Genomic DNA, 18296 nt, shown 5'->3' with positions numbered 1-18296 from the left:
GGCCTCTCAGACATACAGTAGAGTCTCACTTATCCATGCTTCACTTAGCCAATGTTCTGTATTATCCAAGGCAGTCTGCCCTTGGTAGTCAATGTTTTTGTAGTAAATGTTGCAATGTTTTGGTGCTAAATTCGTAAATACAATAATTACTACATAACATTACTGTGTATTGAGCTGCTTTTTTCTGTCAATTTGTTGTAACACATGATGTTCTGGTGCTTAATTTGTAAAATCATAATGTAATTTTATGTTCAATCGGCTTTTTTTCTTAATCCCTCCTTATTATCCAACATTTTCGCTTATCCAGTGTTCTGCCAGCCCGTTTATCTTGGATATGTGAGACTTTACTGTACATATAATTATTTTATGTCCCAGCATGGAATGCTTGCCATACTTTGTGCTCCGCCCTGAGTCCCCTTTGGGGTGAGAAGGGTGGAATATAAATGTTTTAATAAAATAATTAATAAATATTTATCGCAAAATCAAATATTATTTTTATACATTTAGGTTTTTTTAAAAAAAATGCTATATTTACTTATTTGATTGAAATATCATACTTCCCTAACGTAATGAATTCTATCATGAGGTAACTGGTCTGGCATCCAGTTTGGACATACCTAAACTGAAGCACTCTTCCAATTCGTCAGTCAGCAATAGGACAATTGCCTTTTGACTAGTCAGAGTATTTATTTATAATGCTTGCTTTCCTTTGGATTTTACAAAAATGACACTAGGATTCAAAATAAAGAATTTTGAAAAGGTATTTTGGTACCTTCTCTCTGGTTTCGCAGGTACAGAAACACTGCTGGAGATGCCTCCCAGTCGTAATCCATAATCTTCCTCTTCTTCTTCCTCCTCCCCATCGTTACTGAACCGTTTCACTTTGACTACTGAGCTAACAACTGGGAGCTTTCTCTTCCTTAGAGTTTCTTCCTGAAAGCAATGGATAATTTATTTGATACATTTGAACCATGCAGTTCATGACATGAACTTCTCAGACAATTTAACTATCATTGGCTTTATCCATTTAGCCATGACGATAAAAAAAGATAACTGCAACCATTCTGCCCAATCCTCAACAAAAGTACACTCCCTATTCCAAGTGTGCAGAACTTGTGGCATCCTAGATTTGCGTCATTTCTGATGACTGGCTATGCAGACAGCCTGATGGGAGTCAGAGTGCAACACTATCTCAAAAGCTCACTGTAACTAAAACTACCACTGAAATGATTACCTACTTGCCCTGTTTACTCCAGCCTCCCTCTGTGGTTTCCCCCATCAAACTGTAGAATATACCAGGAGACCAAGGATATAACAATAAATAAGGGTACCAAACAAGGATACCCCCTATCACCCCTTATCTTTATGCTATCTATGGAAATCCTATTAAACAGGACAAGAAGAGATGATACACTAAAAGGCACCAAAATAAGAAACCAGCATTATAAAGTAAAGACATTCGCAGATGATGTAATCCGCATTACTGAAGACCCAATAGAGAATGTACACAAATGGATAAATAAAATAGAGGAATTTGGATCCCTATCGGGATTCAAAATAAATAGTGTTCCCTCGCTACTTCACAGTTCGCTTTTCACGCCCTCGCTGTTTTGCGGGGTTTTTTGTGGTCCAAGGCACTTAATGCTTGGACCTTAACGCTATCCAAACAAAAGTGGTATCTATCTATCAAACTAACCAATTAAACAACACAAAGCAACTCACGGAACACTAGGCCACGGAAGCGCCTGCCTTTTGCACATGTGCTCTCGCCCCGCCCCCTCTTCCGGGAAGGCTTCACTGGCTCCCTAGGAATCTTGGAAGTTGCAGGTTTACAGTCTTCTCTGCCAAATTGCTGCCCACCTCACCAAACTAAAACAACTACAGTGCAAAACGGGCTTGTGAATGAGAGAAAGGCCACCTAACTACTAAAATAAGATATAAATATTAAAATAAATATAGTGTCCCTACTTCGTGGATTTTCACTTATTGTGGGTGGTCCTGGAATATAACCCCCACAATAAGTGAGGGAACACTGTACCAAAAAAAAAAAAATCAATGTTGCTAGCTAAAAATATAACCAAGAAAAGATTGGAAAGCCTAAAAAACTCTCTAGACTACAAATTACCAACAAAATTAATTATTTAGGCATTACTATTACTGCAAGAAACTCTCAACTCCTAAATAGCAACCACAAAAGAAAATGGAAGGAAATCAAAAGAGATCTCAAAAATTGGAAAAATTTAAACCTGTCATTATTAGGAAGAATATCAGTTGTAAAAATGAATATACTACCAAAAATGTTGTACCTTTTTCAAAACCTACCTATAAGAAATATGAAAATATTTTAAGACTGGAATAAATATTTGGCAAAGTTCATTTGGTGGGGAAAGAAAGCCAGAATTATTTTTTTTAATTTAATAGATGATAAGAAGAAAGGAGGCTTAGGAATGCCAGACGTAAAATCATATTATGAGGCCTGTGGCCTATTGTGGATAAAAGACTGGACAACACTGAATAGAGAAAAATTGCTAACTATAGAAGGACACGACTTATGGATTGGCTGGCATGCATACCTCTGGCATAGGAAAACAAAAATTGAAAGAAAAAAAGTTCAGAAACCATTTTATAAGGTCAGCAATAATCAAAATATGGGATAGATACAAGATGAGATTTTACTCCAAAAGGCCGCTCTGGATTTCACCATTGGAAACAGGGTAAAGAAGATTGCAAGAATGGGAGAAATGGCCCACTTACAAAGATATTCTGAAGAAGATCAATGGAAAACTAGAAATGAGATCACAGGAAGAAATCATGCTGAAATTCAAAAATGTTTCCTGGTTCCAGTATAGACAACTCAGAGAATATTATAATAAAGATAAAATAAAGGGATTCATGGATAAAGAAACAATCTGGGACAGGATAATGGCTTCAGCAAAAAATATAATTACAAAAATTTATAAGAAACTCCGGAGTGGTCAACAGAAACAGAAACAGTCAAAGACTGCATGACATAGTGGGCAGCTAATATAGGATGACTAATAAGGATGGATCAATGGGAAAACATTTGGAATTGTAAAATGAGACAAATGTACTCATACAACTAGAAGGAGAAGTGGTATAAAATGATCCACAGGTGGTATATAATCCCACAAAAATTAGGAAATTACTACAAAAATATGCAGAACACATACTGGAAATGTAAAAAGCAGGAGGGGTCCTTTTTTCACATGTAGTGGACTTGTGAAAAGGCAAAAAAAATTGGAAGGAAATTGACAAAACAACTCAGAAAATCTTAAATACCAAATTGCAATTGAATCCAGAGCACTTCCCACTTGGAATAACCAATATTAAACTAGACTCTAATGATGAACTTATTTTTAACTATTTGGCTACGGCAGCGAGAATGAAATATGCGAAAAACTGGAAACAAGAAGAAGTTCCCAACATAGACCATTGGTTGATTAAAATAATGAAAAGAAGGAACATGGATAGACTGACATATTTATTAACAAAACAACAAGGACTACCGAAGAAAATGACAGACTAGCAACCTTTTTTGGATTACGGTAGAGTCTCACTTATCCAACATTCTGGATTATCCAACGCATTTTTGTAGTCAATGTTTTTAATACATCGTGGTGCTTAATTTGTAAAATCATAACCTAATTTTATGTTTAATAGGCTTTTCCTTAATCCCTCCTTATTATCTAACATATTCGCTTATCCAATGTTCTGCCAGCCCATTTATGTTGGATGAGACTCTGCTGTATATTAAAAGAGAAGAAAACCTTAATAATATAAGAATAGATAAGAAGACTACCACAAGTGGAAGAGTAAAATAATACAAGGAAGCTGAACAGCAGTTAAAAATAATGGACTAATTGAAACAATTTCATTTTTTTTTAATTCGGCAAGGAAACAGATTGGAAGGCCATAAAGTAGTTGTAGTTAGTTTTGTGTGTGCTTTCCCCCCCTTTTTCTTTTTTCTTCTTTTTCTTTCACTTTTTTGTTATATTAATTATTTTTACTGTGATTTTATTTGTCAATATATGTAGAAAGGTCAAAAAAAATATTTTTAAATTGTAGATTATACTTCTCTGAACAGAAACTAGTCCTTTTGTATTCCGCAAATCATTATACACATTGATGGCACTATATTAAAAACAATGGCAGTGGATTTGGGAAAGCTGGATGGACTAAAAACCTAGAACCTTTAGTTGAACTAAATCTGCACATAAAACTAAGTGGGAACAACACAAAGATGTCTAATTTCCTGAAGCCTGAAAGCTAAGTAATACCTCTGTAAAGCTTCTGCATTTTAACTTCTTGTTTAACAGAAAGAGATGAAAGATCTGCTTTGGAGTAAATATTGACTTCTCTAACTTAAAAAAACAAGAGCAGTGGAAATTCTAATAATGATTTTTCTTTCTGATCATAAGGTGTAAAAACACCCAACATCACATACATCTATGGATGTGCTATTCAGAATCCACATATCCTTTTCCTTCAACATTGTAATTTTTCTTATCATCACATTTCCCTACTATACAAATGAAAACCACGTTCACTGAGCATTTCACTATCCTCCAATTTTACTACCAAGGATTGTTTGAGAATATAGAGACCTGGATAGTTCCCAGTAGATCAATTAGTCTAGGTCCCCACCCCATACTTAGAGCAACACCAGATGATCACAGACTTTTCCCCCAAAGAGATGTTGATTCTCAACTTTTCTTTGCTCTCCCCTTTGCTGACTTGCTCTTAACCCAAACTCTATATTCTTCAATAGTGGTAAAATGAAACATTCGGCACTCAAAAAAAATTAACTGTTTTACAAAATGTATCATATTTGTACTACACCTTTTTTCCAAGGAAAATCAAGTATATCTGGTTTTGCAAAGTTGACTTAAGCAAAGAGGTACAGTAGAGTCTTACTTATCCAAGCTAAACGGGCCAGCAGAAGCTTGGATAAGCGAATATCGTGGATAATAAGGAGGGATTAAGGAAAAGCCTATTAAATATCAAATTAGGTTATGATTTTACAAATTAAGCACCAAAACATCATGTTATACAACAAATTTGACAGAAAAAGTAGTTCAATATGCAGTAATGCTGTGTAGTAATTACTGTATTTACGAATTTAGCACCAAAATATCACGGTATATTGAAAACATTTACTGCAAAAATGGCTTGGATTATCCAGAAGCTTGGATAAGCGAGACTCTACTGTACTATCTGAACAAACACCGGACAAACTTCAGGCTGAGTTGAACTGGAACTTGATTATCCATTTTTTAAAACTGGCCTCCTCGGTAACTCTTGATTTAAATGGAACTTGGAGCGTGTGCATATATATTGGAACTTAATGGGTGTGCATATCTAGATTGGAACTTGAGCAAAACAGACAAAAACAGATAAACTTCCCAGATCACAGCCTGTTCATATTTTGCATTTAAAAAATCCAAATTCTCAAATGATTGGCCAGGATTATGAACAGCAGAGTACCATTTGTGTATATTTCCTTGTTCTGACTACAGTTGCACAATTCATGCTTATTAGTGTCAACTCATTTCTATTTGGATATTGGTGAAGATAGAGGCATGGTTTAGGACAGCCAATAAGCTGGCAGGCCGGAAAGTTGACTAGTTTGAAAGATTCCAACTTACTATAGAGAGAAGATTACATACTTTCTCCATGTTTTCAATTATATGTACATTAGTATTATTAAAAGTCAAAGTTGACAGGGTAGAAAACAATATATATATTGTAATTTTCTATCAAATTAGAAAGATATGAAGGTTGAGGGCTAGAAAACCTAGACTCTGAAGAAAATAACCAGATCTTTATAATTAACATTTAACACCATTCTTGGATTTGGTGTGAATATAAGATATTGAGTTACCTGAAACAACGCTGCTAATAATGTCCTAGACACTTACTCATCCACAAGCCAATATAACTTCAAAAATGTGACAATGTCACAACAAAGCGATCTGGGATTCTGGAATTTGTAGTTTAAACAAGTAACTTCTCCAGATCCAATCTTACCATCCTGTCACACATGTGCAGAAGTTATCTACAAGAAGAAAAGAGCAAGACAAAGAGGAAAGGTAATAGGACTATAACAGATCAAAGGAGGGTGAAGTAAATTTCGATGCGTCTGTTAAAAGCACATCCAAAACTCAGTTCTTTAAAACCAGCTGTTAAGAGGAAGGATTTGTTCTTAGGCTATCCAATTGATGTTTTTGTGATTCAGTATGCGTTGATATTATTATTTAATTGGATACAAAAATACTTGCTTCTTGATACTAGAAAAAAACCTCACGGAACTCTATTCCATTGATTTAAAAAATAGAAAAACAAACAAATAATCATAGAATCATAGATCTAAATTATAAGATTGGAAGTGTCTGAAATACAATGAATCAGATAGTGGATTGTCACATCCTTGCTAGGAATGGTTCACTAGTATATGTGGTGCACAGTGTTACTTTTTAAAAAGGTCTCAAAGACTTTACAATCTCAATTTTGACAGAGGGACATACAATGGGAAAGGAAGAGACAACAAGGAAGGGTGAGACATGGGTAGCAGGGTGACATGAAGAAGTATTTATTTATTTCACTTTTTCATGCTATTCAGGATGGTGAGATACAACAAAGTAAGGCAAATTACAATCTCCAAACAACGCAAATCACAGAACGTATCAGAAAATGCAGCAATGGCACACATCCACAGGTGTCTATGGTCTATAATAAGGATAGTCAGCTGCAGAAAAAATGGAAGCCATTTTTCATCCCCAGGAACCACACCAGCATACCCACACATCTAGTGAAACAACATTTTGTCACTTCCGCTTTTGATTTTGGCCAACTGTTTGCTGGTTTGGGGGGGGGGGGGGAGGTGACTGTGGGTTGTGAGAATGTTGGGGTTTTGTAGGAATAGAGCGGCCATTTCTGTGTCAGTTTTGAGTCAGCAGTGTCCCTTCTTTGCACATGAAGTTCCACACTTTTCTCTACACAAAAATAACACCTCTGTTCATTTTAATCGTAGACATTCCCACCTGATGCAATGCAACATGGGCATCATCTGTGATCTGAGGCAACAACATGTCTTCTATGTAACATTTACCCTCCCAATTGAAAGGTGAATGGTATGGGAATCTCCCCCAATCCAAGGGGAGAAACGTTAAGCAGAGGCCATCTCCTAGACCTCCATGAGCTGGATGCAGAGCTTCTATAGATCTGTGTATCAGAGGTTCATCTTCCTTTCTATAGAGATTTGGATCCCACAGAGTTCCTGGTGGATTGCGCTTCTATGCCATTCCAAGAATTGAATCAATTGGTAGTCAATGAAAGATGTTTTGAATTGGCATAATATGCTTTGTCTCAGACAGGACTCCGACTGCAGAATCCTGAACTAATTGATGTTTCTGTACTGCATTCAAGGACCATTTCATGTATAGTGAATTACAAAATAATCTGAATTAGGAATTGACATGGTAAAATTAGCTATTTTACAGGAAATAACACAGCAAGTGAATCAATGTTGATGGCAAAAGGCAGGCACTCTTGCTACTTGTCTATCCAAGAGCAGATAATGATCTAAGAGCACTCCCAGGATGACAGCTTACTGTTTTGGGGAGATACAACCCCCTAAAAGAAGCTAATTTTCTTGCCAAGGTTCACCAGCACTAATAATCTGTAGCTCCTCCACTTCACCCCAGCCTTCAGTTATTCTTCTTCATCCACCTCAAGACTTGTTAATAACATTTGTAAAAATCAATGCTGTCTTCTCAGAGTTTATTCCAAGCCAGTCATGGAACCAAATTGGAATAAAGATGAATATATGCCTCTGGAAAATACTTCAGTGGAGGAAAGCAGACACTGAGTGCCAACAACACTTAGTCATAATAATAGCTTCAGTCAGAATAAAGGGAAAAATAATGTCTTTTGAGATCCTAAGGTTCATCTATCCTCTTTCTTACCACTTACTTTGTTTACAAAAATCCTAAATAGATCAAAAAGGCAATATAGAGAGACAAATAAACAACAAAGGATAGACTTAAACAATAGCAAATTCCTCCCCACCATTTGCTGCTAACTTAAGCAGCTACCATTCCCTACGGAGAAAGGCACAGCTATAGAAGTTAAATAGAAGTCAAAAGATGGCGTAGATGATATCAAAAAAGGATTCTGGCTTGGAGCACCCACACTCCATAAATTACACCTTAGGCTTGTTCTGGGGAATGATCCAGCTATCTGGATCAACACAACCCCAAAACAGCTTGGAATCAACATAAGTCAGGGATTAGTTTCTCTAAATATAAAGCTAAAATCCCTTTTCAGTGCTGCAGCCTTTATTCTTGTAATCCCACCAACAAAAATACACATTTTGTAGTTGTGATATCTGAATCCTGGAATAGATTTCCTATTCCCAAAAGGTCAATAAAAAGTAACTGTCACATGAAGAAAAGCACACATTCTCCAGGAACAAAGATGAAAGCAGTAGTATTATCTCCCACATTTCTCTTAGCCTTACCTTCAGTAACAAAAGTAAAAGGTTGGCAGGTTCTAATTAGACCCCAAAAGGTTGAAGTCTCCAGTATGTAGGATCAGCAATTTCCAGGTACATTACAGCCATTTCAAGGAAGATGAGACTATTTCTTGGAGGTCCAATGTAAATAGCTCACTTCCAGTTCAGTATAGCAATTTTCAAACCATGTTCCAAGGAATCCTCATTTCCCTGGAATTTTAGGTTGTTGGCACATTCTGAGTTTGAATATAGAAGTAAACTGTATCGATATCCTTAGGAGCTAAAGTCACTTAGATGATAGACAAGGTTTCTTCATTCTATTTTATCCTCACAACAACCCTGTGAGGTAGGGTAAGCTGAATGAAATTGTTACAAGGGACACAGTGTGCCTCATAATTACTGTACGTAAGGATTTAAATAAAACCCACTATGACATCAGCTTAGTGCTATACCCACTCCACCAACTGACTCTCCCAATAGATTGACTGGTGGCCTCTCTAGTCTGTCCTCCTTAGTTGTTTTCTACAATGCATGGGAAACAAACCAACACATATAGTTCCCTGAGCTCTTCTAATTATTAGGCAATCAGTACAGAACATTAATATATAACTTCTACTATGCCAATAGGCCAATGAGAAATACAACGGTTACCCTACTTAAGGCTAACATACAATTACACACACACTTTTCACCTCCAAAAACACTAAAGAAACTAGAGTCTGGATTCCGCAAAGTTTAGATGCCACAAGTGAGCTATTTTTACCCCTTTTGCTATGTTTAGAAGAGGGGACTCCAGGTGACCATGGCAATCTCCGTTTGTTGAGTACATGTCAAATACCGGCACAGTTTGGGTTCACATACTTACCTCATTGCTAATTTTATCAGCGTTCCCTTTGGAAGGGGGCCTGTAACTCTCCGTCAAGCTGCCAAACGCGTCTGGATCGCAGAGCTGGATTGTGTCCAGTGACCTGCCGCCCTGGATCTCAAGCTGCCTGGCAGTCTGTAGGCTGTTTGGAGGCAGCCTCTGGAAGTGAACGTTGCCTTCCATGTTTCGACTGGCTGGTGGGCGGTAGATTTCGGCAGACGGGCGGGAAGAGCCGTAAGTCACTGTCACTAGAGGTTTCTTTCGGGGCAAACGATTCTCTTGCACAAAATTGAGGTCTTCATCAATGAGATCATCCGGTTCTGGCTTAATGTCAATCACAGCTTCCAAAGGAGAAAGCTCTCTGAGAGGTTTCACAGTAGACATCAAAAGGGATGCGGAGCCATCCAGGTGGGGCGGTCTGCAGATGAAAAGAAAACATTAACAGTAATTTGAGTCAGAATACCTGTGCTTTAAAGAAAATAAGAAATTTAAGAAATAACATTAAAATATTTGATTTATTTGTATAACATCTTCCTTGTGAGGGTGCTAGCTATGCAATGTAATCTACTGTGCACATTCCACTACTCTTTTCTAAGTGCTGCACTGAAAATTGATTCCCCCCCCCCCCTGCAATACCCACCAGTTTTTAATTTCTTCATTTTATTAATTACTGGTATTCTCAAATAAGCTGTACAACACCATGAAATAAACCTCGCTATGTTCAAAAAGGCTTACTATGAAATAAGTGTGTATAGGACTTCAGCCTCAGAGGTCTGACTATGACAGAGTCGCATGGAGAGGTAGGTAACAAATGATGACGATGATTTAACTTTATCTCAGTACTCCGTAGAGTAACTACAGAAAGTCTAAATTAATTCTTATATTATAGCTCTCATTGTGTTTCACAGAGAGAGCTTAATTTCAGGTGTATCACTTCACTATGTAATACTCAATTCCTACATTTCCTGCTCTTCCTTTGCTCTGATATCCTCCCTTACTTCCAATCTAGTAAGTTTTTGCTCACATGCCAAGACTGGAATTCAAACATGGCTTTACTCCACTGGATTTCAAAGACTGTTTTACTGTTTCATTAAAATCTTTTAAGGGAAAGTGGCAAATCACAAGCATGTAGCCATCTTTTATATACTAGCAAATCATGAGAGCACATTACAAACACAATCTAATGATGTCTACCTGCTGATAGCGTTTCAGGAAGCACAAGAGATGGGAGATGAAAAGGAGAGAGGAATACATCATTTGTAGGGCATACAAGTCCCATTTGAGGAAAGGAGTGGTCTTTGCCTATAGTTGTATGCAGACATAAAACTCTGGATCTTGCCTTATCCCTGAATAGACCCTATGAAACAATGACTGTTTTTATGCCTACCAAACAAGTTCATGACTGAGATACGAAAAAGACTCCCTTGATATAAAGTTCAAATACTATGTGTTTACAGCCGCTGAGAAATTAAATCAGAACCTTACCGGGCAATAGGAGCACTCTGCTCCAGGGAGCTTGTTGAAACTCGGGAGTCGGTCCTTTCTGGCCGAGAACTTGTGACCGTAAGAGGTTGCAGGATCTCTTCCGCCCTCCTCTCCTCACTCCCTGCTGATATGCTTTTCACAGAAGGAAGACTGCTCTCAAAGGCATTCGATTCAGAGGATTTCAGGCTAGGAGGTTCTATAAAGACAAAAACACCTGATCTTAGCTCAAAGTTAAACAGCATAATTATCCACAATTGCAAAATAACTTCCACTGTGAATTTCAACACTATGGCAGAGGTCTCTCTTCAGTCAGTGTGAATTACTTGTATTTAGTTGATGCCATCCTCATAAGAATGAAAAGGTTACAAGTGCAACTGTGAATGGAAAGCAGAAAAGAGATTTCTGTCAGAGAAATTTGGCAGCCTGTTTCTTTAAAATCTAGCATCTGGGAAGGTGCTCATTCTTTCCATACAATGTTCCCAAAGTGCCTTTAACTTTAAAAAAAAACTCATTTGAAAGTCAGACATTAAAGAAGTAGGCTGCTTGGGAGCTAACAGCTTTCTTTCTTGACAGCAATGGAGACCACTATGATTCTGTTATTTCTGGTGCTACTGTTGTGCTACTGTGGATAACAGACCAAACTGCACCAATAAGATACTGGCCTCTGACTCATACTGCAGAAAGACTGTTTTCAATGTTTTCCCTCTTTAGAGGTGTCCATTCCCCACTCCCCATTTTTTATTTTTCTTTTACATATGCCTGACTACAAATATATTTACCTTATGGATATAATACCATTTAAGTCATTTCCCTCCCTCTCTCCCACTCCAAAATCTTAATTAATAAACCTAAATATAAATAATTGCCAGTCATCACAGGTTTCAATCATCCTCAAAGAACTGAAAGGTGTGTTATTGAAGGCATACAAGAAAAATTACTCATAACATTCAAGAACCTTTCTAGAGAAAAGATTGATCAGACACTAGAAGTTCAGAGTTCACACCAGTAGCCTAAACAATAAAGGGCTTCCAAATGACTTCGAATTTACCATCCTGGGTTTTTTTTCTCTTTCAGTAATCGCTTTGTACTGAAACACCATCATTAGCATTTTCAATTATTTTCAAACTTGCATTATTTAAGAAAAGAGCTAGAAATCCTTAGGGTTGCTGTATGGCCATGTTCCAGAAGAATTCTCTCCTGACATTTTGCCCAGTTTCCAACAGACCTCACAACCCCTGAAGATGCTTGCCATAGATGTGGGTGAAACGTCAGGAAAGAATGCCTCTGGAACATGGCCATACAGCCCAGAAAATTCAAAGCAACCCAGTGATTCCAGCCATGAAAGCCTTCGACAACACATATAAATTCTTTTTTCAGCAATATTTGATTTTCCATTTCAAGTATGGACATTAACAATAATGTTCCTCTGTAACAGTGGTTCTCAGCCTGTGGAACCCCAGGTGTTTTGGCCTACAACTCCCAGGAATCCCAACCAGTTTACCAGCTGTTAGGATTTCTGGATGTTGAAGGACAAAACATCTGGGGACCCATAGGTTGAGAACCACTGCTCTATAATATATTGGTTGACCGAACACTTGGCTGATCCAATTTAGTATTATCTCCCAAGAATTATTTTTATACAGGTTAGCTATATATGTTTCTAATCTCCTATTTTTCCAGCATAGCTTTGACAAACTGTTAATAATTCTGTGACATTAATACCATTAATACTTGTACATTTTTTTAGCTTGGTCATTTTTCGATTTATAGGGTGGTATTGTCCAAATTATATTCCATTGGTTTTGCAAAATTCTGTTTCAAATTTGACTCCCATATGTCTCATTCCTTTCAATTTTCTAAACTACATCTCTTGTAATGTTTTGTATGTTATTGAAACTTCCATATTGGTTTACTTATATGATTGACACAATCTGTCTCAAACAGAGTTAAATCGTTGGAGACCTGTTCTACTGAATTTAGCAAGAATTTACTTTCAGGATAAGTCTATTGGCTTGAGTTTAACATTTTAAATGTCAGAAATGTAGAAACACACTCTGCACACACATACACATAATGCAGTAATACTTCTAAATGAGTTTACATCAAAATTGGATAGCCTTTCTTCTCCTCACCTGTAGTTACTGATCGAAGCTTATCTAGCACACCATGGAGCCTGAAAGATAAGAAACTGTTTTAACACTTAGAATCAAAGAATGATATAGTTGAAAGAGACCACATGGGCTATCTAGTCCAACCCCCTGTCGTGCAGGAAAAGCACAAAATACCTTTGACAGATGGCCATCCAACCTTTGTTTAAAAGCCTCCAAAGAAGGAACTTCCACCACAGTTCGAGGCAGAGTTCCACTGTTTAACAGCTCTTAACATCTTTGTTTGAAATATAACTTTTGGGAGCATCTTCTGTTATTAGTAACTTCTGCCATCAAGGGAAAGGTGAATGGGCATTTTATATGCTTACTCCTAGAATAAAGATCCTGACTTGCATTAAGCCAAAGAGTCCCATTATGTCTGAACTGAGACATACTTGTCAGTTTACAAAAAAAGATCACATACTGTCTTACTTTCCTGGTTTGTAAACTACCATTAACTTAGTTTCCCAGTTCAGCCCCAACAAGAAACTCTGGTTTTATACAGGACCAATTCATCATAGCATCCCAACACTGGAAAAAATCAGTCAGATGAACCTTAGCGTTACTGACTTTTCCTCCCAGAAATGTCAAGCTGCTTGTCATTTCTCATTTGGAAAGCTATTTAAAAGCCAGGCAGAGGATGATTCAGTAAATTGAACTATGTGTTTATGTACCTTTGTGTCACCTGTCGACTTATGGTAACGCCATGAATTTCACAGGATTTTCTTAAGCAAGGAATACTTACGCAATCGTTTGCCATTGCCTTCTAATGAAATAGAGCCTACAACACACCTGGTACTCTTTGGCAGTCCCCACTCATAAACTAAACAGTCCTGATCTGCTTAATTTTCAAACTCAGATAGCTTCTTGTGCCTTTGTAATAGCCAGATAGCATATTACTAGTTTAAAAAGTGTTAACTGTTTCCCATTCAAATTCATTAAAAGGATGTGGTGAAGGAGATGGGTGGATGCAAACACCTAGATTAGCAGACTTGCATATTACCAGATATACAGCACTGTGGTAAAGGAGCTAAAAAAGGCTATGCAATTCTAGGCTGTATCCATAGGTACACAGTGTCTAAATCAGTAGTTCTCAACCTGAGGTCCCTACATGTTTTGGCCTCCAACTCCCAGAAATCCTAACAGCTGGTAAATTGGCTGGGATTTCTGGGAGTTGTAGGCCAAAAACATCTGGGGACCCTACTGGGTCTAGATTAAGGGAAGTAATAGTACTACTCTATTCTGCTTTGGTCAGCCCTGCTCTGGAATAAGACTGCATCCAGTTCTGGGCACCACAGCTCAGGAAAGAAATTAAAAAGATGAAACATGTCCAGAGAATGATTAAAACAATCAAAGTTCTGGAAGCCATGCTCTATGAGGACTGGCTTAAAAAACTGGGAATATTTAGCTTGGAGAAAAGAACGTTAAGTGGTTACATGATGGCTACTCTTAAATATCTGAAAGAAAGTCATATTGCAGATGGAGCAGGTTTGTTTTTGTTGCTCTAGAGACTAAGGGTGCATCTACACTGTAGAATCAATACAGTTTAAAGCCACTTTAACTGTCATGGCTTGATGATATGGAACCATGGGCATTGTAGTTTTACAAGGTCTTTAACCTTTTGTTTAAGAGTGCTAGTACTTCACCAAACTACAAATCCCAGAATTACATAGCATTGAGCCATGCCAGTTAAAGTGGTTTATTTATTTATCATATCAGAAGTTAAAGTGGTGTCAAACTGCATTAATTCTACAGTGTAGATGCACCTTACACCAGGGAAGAACTGAATCAAACTGTAGAAAATGGGATTCCACTGAATATTAAATAGAATGTCCTCATGGTAAGAGCTGTTCAACCGTGTAATACACTGCTTTATAGTGTGACTAGCTGTGCCTGGCCACGCGTTGCTGTGGCATAGTATGGTGGTATGGGAAATAAAGTATTGAGGAATTGGTGGTAGTTAAGGTAAAGGGTAAAGGTTTTCCCCTGACATTAATTCCATTATAAATGGGTTATATAGCTGTGTGGAAGGGCCTTGAGTCTACACTGCCATATAATCCAGTTAAAATCAGATAATCTGTATTTTATAGGCAGTGTGGAAGAGGCCTAAGTGAGGCCTAACTCTGCCTGTCCCCTGGGCTGAGTGGGTTGCTAGGAGACCAAGTGGGTGGAGCTTAGCCTTCTAAATGGCAGCAATTGGATAAAAACAATTATTCCTCTCCCTCTAATTAGGACTTTATTTTTCTTTTCTTTTTGTTGTATGAACGTAGAGGCATGGATGAGGGGTTATGCTGCCAAGTTTAGTGTTTCTGGAATGTGTAGTTTTGTTGTTTTGTCCTAGGCCGAAATGTCATTACCCTTTTATATATATAGATGACAGTCTCCTCTGGAGATTTTTAAACAGAGGCTGGATGACAAGTGCTTTGACTATCGATTGAATGGTCTTTGTGGTCTCTTCCAACTATGTTTTAAAAAATTGAACATATTGGTTTGGACCATTTGTACTGGTGGACTTACTAGGATGGCTAGATTTTGCTAAACTGCATTGGATGAGCTATTCACGTACCCCAACACAAGCACTTAGATAGAAGACAGACTTACCAAACTGTAAATCTCACAGTGTTGTTTCCTAGAAAAAGGGAAAGATCCTCTGCCATCTGTTCCTGGCTCTTCTTGTTGGCCACCATCACCATGATATAATCAGGGAGCTCCTCGTCTGAATTGAAAAAGGGGGAAGACATTAGGTTTTTATGTTTTAAAGGATATTATCTATCCACCTTTTGTCCAAATTAGAGCATAGCCACTTATTTCAATAGACTATTGTTGTAGTTTGTTGTGTTAATGTGTGATTGTGTTGGATTCTAGTTTCTTAATTACACGATTATTGTTTCTTACTATTTTATTAACTGCTCTGAAAATAAAGATTGCAAGGCTCAGAATTATTAGTAATATAATAATTTGCATAGAATGATGCTGTAAGACTTTTCTATAGTTATGAGGTCAATTGTTTAACAACTAATGTTACAATGAAACTTACCAACATATGCTCCCAGTTCCTGTAGCTTTCCTTTTATAGCACTCTAGATGAAGAAAAGGGATAGAAAAACACATTTAAGACACATTTCAGCATTAAACCATGTTTTAGGCATAATCACAACCAGTGTATGCATGTCTAGGAAATACAAATTCCAGAACTGATAAATGTGATTTAATCAATCAAAATGGTCTGTAACTATATATACGAAGCGGATAAGCAAAAATGTTGGCTAATAATAAGGAATTAAGGAAAAGCCTATTAAATGTCAAATTATGTTATGGTTTTACAAATTAAGTACCAAAACATCATGTTTTACAACAAATCAACAAAAAAGCAGTTCAATACACGGTAATATTATGTAGTAATTACTGTATTTACAAATTTAGAACCAAAATGTTGCAATGTATTGAAAACATTGACTACTAAAAGGTAGACTGCATTGGATAATACAGAATGTTGAATGAGTGAAGGTTGGATAAGAGAGACTCTACTGTATAATGTAAACTTATTTCCTATATATATGTATACCTTTCTATGATAGTAGTTGCCATTTATGTGGTTTAATTTTTCATATATAATGTAAACCTCATTTCCTATATATACTGTGCACCTTTCTAATGGAACAGTACCTCTTTCTATGGTATTAGATGCCATTTACAAGATTTAATTCTTCATATATAATATAATATGAACACACACTGAGCCTCCAGTGGCTCAGTGTGTTAAAGCGCTGAGCTGCTGAACTTGCAGACCGAAAGGTCCCAGGTTCAAATCCGGGGAGCGGAATAAGCGTCCGCTATTAGCCCCAGTTCCTGCCAACCTAGCAGTTCGAAAACATGCCAAAGTGAGTAGATCAATAGGTACCGCTCCGGCGGGAAGGTAACGGCGCTCCATGCAGTCATGCCGGCCACATGACCTTGGAGGTGTCTACGGACAAGAAATGGAGATGAGCACCAACCCCCAGAGTCGGACTTAACGTCAGGGGAAACCTTAAGTGAGGGACTTCACGTCAGGGGAACCTTTCCTATATATACTGTATATATTTCTACAGCATTAGTTGTCATTTACAAGATTGAATTGGTTATATACAATGTAAACTTAGTTCCTACATACACTGTATATGATGCTGTTATTGGATGCCATTTATGAGGTTTAATTTTTCATATATAATGTAAACCTATTTCCTATATATACTGTAGACAATCCTATAGTATTGGATGCCATTTACAAGATTTAATTGTTCATAAAGAGCCACAATAAGTTTTTTTTAAAAAAAACCAATAAGGGGAATCATATCAATCATTGTGAATGGCAGCAAAGGAAGGGCCTGAACTCCTGAGTGGATTGAGGCGAAGTGTTAATAGAGACCAGAGGAAGGAGAAGGTGGCGGGGAGGCAGGCCCCTTCCCTCCTTCCTTTGGGATGCTTTCCCTTCCACAAACCCCGCTCAGCCCTCGCTGTTCTCCTCACCCGGATCTTGCGGCTGATCTCGGTGCCGATCTCCATGGCCAGATGCCGCCCGTCTCCCGCTTCGACCGCGACAAAAGCAAGGCCCTTGCCCGACCCAACTCCTGACCAGGCTCTAAAAGAGAAAGAGAGAGAGGGAGAAAGAGAGGCTGGCTTCCAAGGCGGCCTCCGCTGGCAGCGCCCCCTGCCGGCCGAAGGCAGCACTGACAAGGGCCTCAATACACAATGCGCCCTTCTAGTTAGTTAGACCCTGCTCTAGACCTCCAGGTTTTTGGACTTCAACTCCCAGAAGCCTCTGCCGCTTTGGCCAATGATCGGGGTCTCTGGGGGATGGAGTCCAAAACGCCTGGCTGACTGAGACCCTTTCCACACAGTTGAATAAAATCCCACATTTTCTGCTTTGAACAAGAATATATGGCAGTGTTGACTCAGATAACCCAGTTCAAAGCAGATATTGTGGGATTGTCTGTCTTGATATTCTGGGTTACATGGCTGTGTGGAAGGGCCCTGAGGCCCCTATAACTGTATAAAATCCACACTGAACTAGATTACTGTATATGGCAGTGTGGACTCAGATAATCCTGGGCCCTTCCACACAGCCATATAACTCAGAATATCAAGGCAGAATTGAGGGAGACGTGGGTTTAAAAAGAATTTTCAAAGATACTTGTAATGACTATAAGTCCCATATGTTTTGATTGACCAAAGTTGCAAAAGGCCTATGTTTGAGGAAGGCCTGCGCTTGAGAGAAAATGCTGATGTT

The 18296-nt window shown here is 37.9% G+C and overlaps 1 protein-coding gene across 4 annotated transcripts in view; it reads right to left on the bottom strand.

Annotated features, from left to right (window-relative positions):
• Nucleotides 1-17689, bottom strand: part of zc3h14 (zinc finger CCCH-type containing 14) — a 41784-nt gene extending 24095 nt beyond the window's left edge. For 3 of the 4 annotated variants that reach the window (XR_010002157.1, XM_008116072.3, XM_003214356.4), the window contains exons 1-7: nt 17537-17689; nt 16068-16110; nt 15632-15746; nt 13016-13056; nt 10884-11079; nt 9399-9816; nt 773-933 (exon numbers count right to left, since the gene is read on the bottom strand). Coding sequence is in view for 3 of the 4 variants with exons in the window: in XM_008116072.3 (XP_008114279.2) it covers nt 773-933; nt 9399-9816; nt 10884-11079; nt 13016-13056; nt 15632-15746; nt 16068-16110; nt 17537-17572 (1010 nt within the window). In the remaining variant the exon portion in view is untranslated. Of the gene's footprint in view, nt 1-772; nt 934-9398; nt 9817-10883; nt 11080-13015; nt 13057-15631; nt 15747-16067; nt 16111-17536 lie in introns of those variants that run through there. The other variant, XM_062968391.1, reaches the window with a different exon arrangement.
• Between the last annotated feature and the right edge of the window lie 607 nt (nt 17690-18296).

Source organism: Anolis carolinensis, chromosome 1 (assembly GCF_035594765.1).
Source record: "Anolis carolinensis isolate JA03-04 chromosome 1, rAnoCar3.1.pri, whole genome shotgun sequence".
NCBI classification, from domain to species: Eukaryota; Metazoa; Chordata; class Lepidosauria; order Squamata; family Dactyloidae; genus Anolis; species Anolis carolinensis.
This window is presented reverse-complemented; position numbering and strand designations above follow the sequence as displayed.